At 44.5% G+C, this 8,990-nt stretch overlaps 1 protein-coding gene across 4 annotated transcripts in view; it reads right to left on the reverse strand.

The window, feature by feature from the left end:
* Positions 1-8,990, reverse strand: part of arid1b (AT-rich interactive domain 1B) — a 73,064-nt gene that overhangs the window by 25,794 nt on the left and 38,280 nt on the right. For all 4 annotated transcript variants that reach the window (XM_076272376.1, XM_076272378.1, XM_076272375.1 and 1 more), the window contains exon 5: positions 651-894. In XM_076272376.1, coding sequence (XP_076128491.1) covers positions 651-894 — 244 coding nt within the window. The remainder of the gene's footprint in view (positions 1-650; positions 895-8,990) is intronic.

Consider the following 8,990-nt stretch of genomic DNA (forward strand, 5'->3'; position numbering starts at 1 on the left):
ACGGGTTTATATAAGGACCTGAGGCTCCCGCTGTTCGCTAATAGCGAGCACAAACAGACAGACAGACACCATTATTTGCCCAAGTCCAAGGTATGATTGTAAATAAAGAGTCTATGTTGCAGAAGTCTGAGCTAGCTGCAGTGAGCAGTTGGCAGAGGAGTTGAGGGGTCAGGAAGTCGGGAGGTGTGTGTGTGTGTGTGTGTGTGTGTGTGTGTGTGTGTGTGTGTGTGTGTGTGTGTGTGGGGCATGGACTTCATCAGGTAATTGTTTCATGCAATTTAGACCCTCCAAAATCAAACAAGTCCTCTTAACAGTAAAAATATATATATATATTTTGGGGCCATGAGGGGAAAAAAGACAGGGAGATGAAAAGTGAGAGAAAAACGGCAAAAAAAAAAAAATTGACCCTTGATGCCACTCCAGGCATGCAATACAGGTGGACCTGGAGGACGTAGTCTACTTTATGGAGTACTCCCATATTTCGAAGCCTGTTGGTGTTGTTCATGTTGTGCAATCAGCTCCACCTCCATGTGTATATTCAGGCGGACAGAAAACATGTACATTTCACACGAGCGAGTCGTCTCTGGCCAGGCCCAGTCTTTGGCGATGTGTTACCTGTCTGACGAGGCCAAGCTTTAGGCAGAACATACCTGGCCCGCTGGCCGGGGAGATGGGCCCGGAGCGCGACTGGCTGGAGCCCACCGGGGAGCCCACGGGGGAGGGCGAGGGCCCGCTGCGCAGGCTGGAGAGCCGCGGTGAGGCGTGCGGCGAGAAGGGCGACTGCGCCGGGTTGCTCTGCTCGCCCTGGCTGCTGGTGGAGCCCGAGACGCTGACCGCCGAGCTCAGGCCGGCGTCCGTGCCCGTCGGCAAGTCATCGATGGAGCCCGACAGGTCCTGTGAGACACAGACACAGAGAGAGGAGAAGAAAGAATTGAGAAACAGCGAGGACCTATACAGAATCTGCTATTTAAAAACACGGACAGGCCGTTTACCCATGCTACAGCAAATATCAGTTCTTTTCTACATTTAGATGTCTTGTAAAGCTGCGGGCTCTTTGAGTTCTGCATCTTCAACCTATTCATGTCAATCCACTGCCAGAGCATATAACCTTAACTGGCAGTGAGTTGAGAATGACTTAAAAAAAATAAATAAAAAAAACGAAAAGGAAACCTGCTCTTGAATTCTATCAGTCTGTGTTAGTTCATCGTGACTTTTTGCACACATTGTGCCATGTCTACAACAATTTGGCACAGAATGTCTGCAGTCTGCTGCTTTATCTCAATTTCTCGCACTCAGACACACGCAAGACAGGGTGAAGAACATAACACTACTCCAGGGCATTCACCACTGCATTTTGTAACCACGAGATGATGCAAGATGTTCCGTTTGACAGGTGGCCAACACCAAAAGCTCCAGTTTCTCAAAGTGTGAAAAGGGGGTATGTGTTGTTAAAGGGAAACGTTCTAAAGACCCTGTTTTCCCTTCTAAGGGGCTCTGGCTCCTCTCTTCAGGCTCTCTCAGCAGGCTACTGGCACATTAACAAGTTCTTGATGGATAGACATCATGTCTAACAAGGCTTAGGTACAAGAGAGCTGAAAAGCACCGCGCAGGTCCAGGCGGGTTTAATTTAATTGCTAAACCACCACAGGAATCTCAAGGCAGCTGGAAGTGTACATACACACACACACACACACACACACACACACACACACACACACACACGCACACGCACACAAACACCTACACACACACGCACACGCACACGCAAAGACCCCCACTTCCTTACTCATCCGTTTTCCCAGAAACACCAATACGCAGCTTTCTTTTGAACTGGGATACCATGGTCAGACCATGACGGCTATTCAGTGGTCACTTGCCAACAACCATTAATGCATACTTACAAGATTCTGCAGGCATTTTGCTTTCAGAACACGTTCAGTGGTAACAATATCTTGTCTTAGGTTCCAATTCTATTTTAGAACACCAGCAGATGGAAAACCAAATAGTATCCACAAATCTGAACCCTTTAGGTAGACTATAGTGCGAGTCACAATAAGTTTGATGGAGGATGTGGTCACAACAAATTTCACTACAATTTCAACATCTGTTGTACTTGGACATTTTTACACGGCCATTTAAAAATGTAATGACGCCGTTTGAAAGCAACTAACCCCTGAGCCCCCTGGTAACCGGAGATGGATAGTGGAGGGTGGAAATAGACAATAGAGTGAGCATGGTCAACCTTGAGTGTGTTGGAAAGTTGACACCGTGGCCATGCGAAGGACTCTCGTGTCAATGTGGCTCCGGTCCAAACGTCCACACGCCGAGGGGGCCTGCGGCTGCGGAGCGCGTGCGTGAGCGTCCTCGGCCCCGCTCTGCCATTGAACCCTCTCCTGCTCTAAATAACCGCGTGGCACCGGAGGGCACAGCTGCTCCCGCCTGGCACTCCGCACCCCGCCAGGGTTGCAAAGAGCGAGGTGATAACAGCCACTCAGAGAGAGAGAGAGAGAGAGAGAGAGAGAGAGAGAGAGAGAGCGCGAGAGAGAGAGAGAGAGAGAGAGAGAGAGAGAGCACGCTGACCTGGATGCCAGAGGTAAGGCTTCGTTCCTACCAGCTCTATTATTACACGCCCTCCCGGGGTGTCAAGAGTGAAATGATGCTGCCGTGCTGAACTGGCTCTGGTATTAATCATCTTTCAGTAGAGAGATCTGAGGACAAACCTCAGAGGGTTTCAAAACCAGCTTGAGACTGCTTGTAAAACATGAACGGATGGTGATGATTATATAATATGTTATCAACCAGAAACAGTCACTGAGCACTGTGAATTAGGTGTAGTTTATCAGTAGTATCCATAAAGAGGTCACAATCTGGTAATAAGAAAGCCTGCAAAATGATCCAAATACGGTAATATCAGGGGTGGGACAAAATAGCAACACAATATATCCTAGGACTTCTTTTTGGGATATGTTATTGATGTGTTGCTACCATGTGCTGCTACCAAGTGACTTGGTCTGGCCTGGAATGATGAACTAAAATCAGGTGTGAACGACATCAACTTTTCAAATAGGTACATTTTAATTTGACTGGCTGATTTGGTGAAACAACATTTCCAAGGGCTGTGCAGCTGCAAAACCTGAACGTTGACATGTGCTTTAAAAAGGATAAAAAAAAGACTTGTCACTTGTCATTCGTAGCTATACATTTAAAAACACTAATGCATAGTGACTGGTTTCATTCAAAGTCATATTGTTAGTGCACTAATAGCTTGCTTGCATCAGCAATGTACACATAATGACAGAAATCATTATTCAAATGTGTGAATCTTAGCTACTCTGTGTAATCATTATCAACCATAACTGTCCTGTTACTGTTGCCAAATTAGAGTACTCAGTCCCTCTGAGCTCACTCAAAAGAGCTGTTAAGTGTGTGTGGTGTTAACTAATAATGAGGATAATTAAAACCAGCTCCTCTGTGCTGTGAACACAACACAAGGAAATATAGAAAGAAAAACAGTGTGCGTTCTGTGCACATTTTCCACAAAAAGTGCATGAATGTGTGTGTTGTGATTTTCCACAACCTGCAGTTCTACATTAGCACTCCTGTACCACTATCGCTGGTGACAGAGCCATCCTAGAGGTCCTCAGTGCCCTGTGTATGTGTGCGTGCACATAGACGTGTGTGTGTGTGTGTGTGTATGTATATATATATATATATATATATATATATATATATATATATATATATATATATATATATATATATATATATATATATATATATATATATATATATATATATATATATATATATATATATATATATATATATATATATATATATATATATAACTGGGAGGTGACATCACAGAGGAGCGTTACCACTGGCTGGACTAAAGGGCACAACCATGGCAATGACCTGATTCTGGGAGCCATGGAATGTCTTGACTTGGTGCTTGGCTAGCTCTGTAACTGCAAGCTTCCATGCTCAACAACACGAGTTGTAACTTCTGTACTGTTAGAACTGTGTAACTGTTCTAAGTCTTAACTGACAATAAAAATTTTAGACCTTTGTTTTCAAATGTGTGATGCCGGTTTATAAATACTATATGCAGAAAGTTTTTTTTGTTAAGCTCAAAAATATTACTACTACTGCATACATCTCACAACTCAACAAAAACATTAACAGGCCTGTTCGGTTACTTTATTCATTTGTTTCAACACAGTTATTTTCTGTGATAATGAACAACATGCTACCGATGTGACCGGTATAATAGAAACCTGGGCTCCTCTGAGTTTCAGCTAAATTGTTACAATCACACAGCCGTGATGAAATGAAGCATGGGCTCTGTAATGGAAAACAGAAGTTTCAATATGGTTCATGTGTATTTAAAAGATCAGAAACAGGCAGGAATCGGCATGCCTACATGCCAGAGACTTAAGGAAGGTTATAACATCGCCCACTGTGGAGGAATTAGTCATGTACCTTCGCGTCCACGGCCGAGTAAATGAGGTTCACAGGTGTGGGGGGGTTGATGCATACTGCTTGCAGCTACTGTATGATGAGCTAAGTGCCTGACCCCCCACACTTCAATCTCAAATAAAACAGGCCAGAATTGATGGCTTCAAATACTCATCATGGGTCTTTAGCTGGCAGTATGCCACGGCACTGTGCACTTCCGCTCCGTGAGATAAAAACATGAGCGGTCTGACAGGGATACCTACCTATCAGAGATATACCGATGATGAGGAACCAATGAGACTAAATGAGTCTCATTTATTCTCAATTATTCTAACACCTCAGATATACAGCGGGGAAAATAAGTATTGAACACGTCAACATTTTTTTCAGTAAGTATACTTCCAATGAGGCTATTTGCATGAAATCTTCACCGGACATTAGTATTAACTCAGATAATCCACCCATATAAAAAAATCCAAACATTAAAGTCCATAGGTAGAGTTATGTGTAATAAAGTGGAATGACACACGAAAAAAGTATTAAACACACCTGCTGAAATTTCTGAAATACTTTGTAGAAAAGCCTTTATTTGTAATGACAGCTTCAAGGCATTTCCTGTATAATGAAACTAATCAGTCACAGTATTCTGGTGTGTTTTTTGCCCATTCTTTTAAACAGATAGTCCTTTAATATTGAAGATTCCAGGGGTCCCACTTGTGAATCCTGATCTTTAGTTAACTTCCAAAACTGTTCAGTTGGATTGAAGTCAGGGCCTTGATTTCCTTTCTCTGAAACCAATTGAGAGTTTCCTTTGCTGAATGGTTTGGATCATTGTCCTGCTGGAAGGTCTAGCCATGTCTCATCCTCATCATCCTGGTGGATGTAAAGTTTCTCCCGGAACAAAATGACTCCATTCATCATTCCTTCAATTGTATGAAGTCTGCTAGTATCATGAGATGAAAAACAGCCCACACCACCATGATGCCACCACCTCCAAACCTCACTGTTGGTAGGGTATTTTTAAGGTGATGCACAGTGCCATTTATCCTCCAAATATGGTGTGTAGTATGACATCCGAAAAGTTACATTTTGCTCTTGCCTGACCAAGATACGTTCCCTCAGTATTTCATAGGATTGTACAAATGTTGTGTAGCAAACTTTCCACGAGCTTTGACATGTTTTTTCTTCAGCAATAGAGTCATGCGGGATGAGCGTGCATAGAGGCCATGGCGATTGTGTGCATTACCTATGATTTTTTCAGTAACAATTGTACCTGCTGCCTCTAAGTCTTTCTGGAGCTTTCTCCGAGTGGTCCTTGGCTCTTGGGCTACTCTTCTGACTTCCTGGTCAGAAATCTTGCAAGGAGATCCTGTGCATGGCCAGTTGATGATGCAGTGATGTTCCTTCCACTTGCAGATAATGGCTACAATACTGCTCACTGAATGATTCTGAAGTTTTGAAGTACATCTGTAACCAGTCCCATTGATATGTTTTGCAACAATAAGGTTGCAAAAGTCTTGGGAGAGCTCTTTGCTTTTGCCCTTTATCATGAAATGTTTCTTGTGTGACACCTTGGTAACAAAAAACCTTTTTATAGCCTACCAGTATGTACTAACCCAGCTAATATAAATTTGCACAGATAGGAGGGATAATTTCTCTAACTACTTATAGATTCCAGTTTGTTCCTTGCCTTTGTGTACTGCTTTTTCTTAGTGTGTTCAATACTTTTTCCCTGTGCCATTCCACTTTTTTACTCATAACTCTACTTTTAGACATTAATGTTTGGATTTTTATATATGTGTGGATTACCTAAGTTAATACTAATGTCCGGTGAAAATTTCATGCGAATAGCCTCAATGGAAGTATACTTACTGAAAAAAATGTTGACATGTTCAATACTTATTTTCCCCGCTGTATCTTGCTGGTTTTGAATATACACAAACTAAACACACTCACACATAGTGCTTATTTTTCCAGTCCTTTAATCCCCTTCTTTGTACTCGGCACTACAATGGAGTGAAGACATACTTGCAACACCAAGAACTTGTGTTGCACAAGTAGCGTGGATGATTTCAGCATCAGAAAATTTTTCTCACACCACAACATTTCACAGAAATGAAGTCCAAATGACTCTCGAGCGCTTTCCCCTTCTCTCATTGGACGGGACCAGTGTGAGGCAGAGCAGTAGAGAGCAGGCTTCTCTCCTCCTCCTGCTCCTGCTCCTCCTGCTGCCACTGCTCACATCCAAAAGAGGCCTGATTTACCTCCCCGAGTGACTCACCGTCATTACAGCACTCAAGTCTGCCTTTACGTAACTGATGAATGCAATTATTCAGCCTCATTGCCCATTCTGGCTTCAGCTGAACCCGGTGCAACCTCCTCCATCCATCCACCCCCACCCATACATACATACATACATACATACATTCACTCACACATACACCACTGGCTCAGCAGAGCAGAAGGGACTGATTAATAAATGAATCCTGTCTGTCTGATGTTCAGCATCCGCTCGTGCTCTTGTAAATGACTCCTGAAGCAGAACATGCACACTGTCTCTCTCTATCTGCACACGGTGGAGTAGGCCTGGTTGTTGGCACTCACCCTACCTGACTATGCATGTATGAGCCAGGGTCCATGACTATCTTCCCCACCACACACTTCACTCAATGCACATCCTGTCCTCCTTCTGAAGACAGCAGAACTTATTAAATAAATAATAATACATTATTACCCTATTCCTTCGTACAATGTTAGGTCAAAGGCGAATGAATAAACCACGAAAAAACATAACGTCTACGATCTGAACACCTTTCATGTCCTCTACAGACACCTTAAACTAATCCATGGGGCTGTAAGGTACAAAAATAATTGGACTAGTTCTACTCCGGGTTTGTCTGTGCAACTGTAATTCTTTGTTTTTTTTGCCTTTAGTTGGACAGGACAGTGAAGAGTGAGACAGGAAGCAAGTGGGAGAGAGAGAGATGGGGTGGGATCGGGAAATGACCGCAGGTCGGATTCGAACCTGGGTCCCCGTGGGCACTCGGACCCGTATATGGTGCGAGCACCGTAGCCTGCTGCGCCACAGCGCCCCCATATTCTTTGGTTTTAAGACATACTGAAGCACCCGACTGACCCTCAGTCACACGATTGTGTCCATGACCGAATCAAAATGTTTCAAAATATTTCAAACACAGGCATATATGCAGTAAAATATTAACAGAAGACAAAAGGGCTAACACCTCATTCAATACAGGGTGTTTGAACGGAGTAGCGAGTTCAGAACTGAAGCAAAAGGAGGAAAAACTAAGACAAATGAGGACACAATGGGTACCAAAACCTCCATGACTTTGAAGTCCATCCTCTGATGGATATAGCAAAGGAAGAGGTAGATAGGTAGAGAGAGAGAGAGAGAGAGGTAGAGAGAGAGAGGGGTAGAGAGAGAGAGACCGAGAGAGAGAAAGAGAGGATGACTAGCACCGAGAGAGGAAAGACCTGGAAGACCCATCCCAGATTCAGACAGATGGAGTAGTATAACAAGAGGAGCTCCTCTCAGTCACCCCACAGCACTCTCCCCGTGCAGGACTGGAGTGGTTTAGCCCAGATCACTCCCACCTTAACCCCATCTCTCTCCCCGTGCAGGACTGGAGTGCTTTAGCCCAGATCACTCCCACCTTAACCCCATCTCCCCAAAAACTTCTGAGGAGACCACGAGAGACAGATGAAGGGTCTCTGTCTAAGCCTCACCTGCACTTCAAACCCATCAGAAGGGATGACTGTGGCAGTGAAGTTCTTAGAAAGTCTTTAAACACACACTCACTCTCAATCTCTCACTCACTCTCACTGCTCTCTCACACACTCTCATTGCTCTCACACACTCACGTCACACAGTATAACCCATATTTGGTATCGCTCCCTCTTACTTTAACACATATACGCACACTGCCTGCCTTCATCCCCTATCTCTCACTCACACGTACACACACACACACACACAAAGAGAGAGACGCTGACTGAGGAATTCTGCTGGCCCCCTGCAGGGAGACCTGACAGTCTGAGACGATGCTGACATATTGAGTTTGACGAGAGTGCTCCCGAGACAGCAGGGATGAGATGCCCAGTGCTCAGGCAGATTACACAACAGAGAGAGAGAGAGAGAGCGAGAGAGAGAGAGAGCGAGAGAAAGACAGAGAGAGAGAGCGAGAGAGAGAGAGAGAGGGAGAGAGAGGAGGAAGGGAAACGCAATAAGAAAGATGATTGTACGTCACACTCCAAGCTGTCTGCTGTGCCTCTTAATGAAAAGTTATGACAGGAGCTCACATTCTTGCGTGTGCTGGGAGACAGAGGTGGCTCCTCAGCAGTAGGGACGACAGCCTGCCGGTGAGATTGATGGACAGGCGAGGGCAGCGGGAGGGGGGGGGGGAGGACAGACACACACATACACACACAAAGGGAGATTACACAGCCCTCCATCTGGCCCCACTGGGTCAGTGTGCGTGCATGCGTGCATGTGTACCTTAGATGACAGAGAG

Source organism: Alosa pseudoharengus, unplaced genomic scaffold (genome assembly GCF_046254945.1).
Source record: "Alosa pseudoharengus isolate Yale_2024_CS ecotype anadromous, Long Island Sound unplaced genomic scaffold, YU_APseudo_1.1 YU_APseudo_1.1_scf_7, whole genome shotgun sequence".
Lineage (NCBI taxonomy): Eukaryota > Metazoa > Chordata > Actinopteri > Clupeiformes > Clupeidae > Alosa > Alosa pseudoharengus.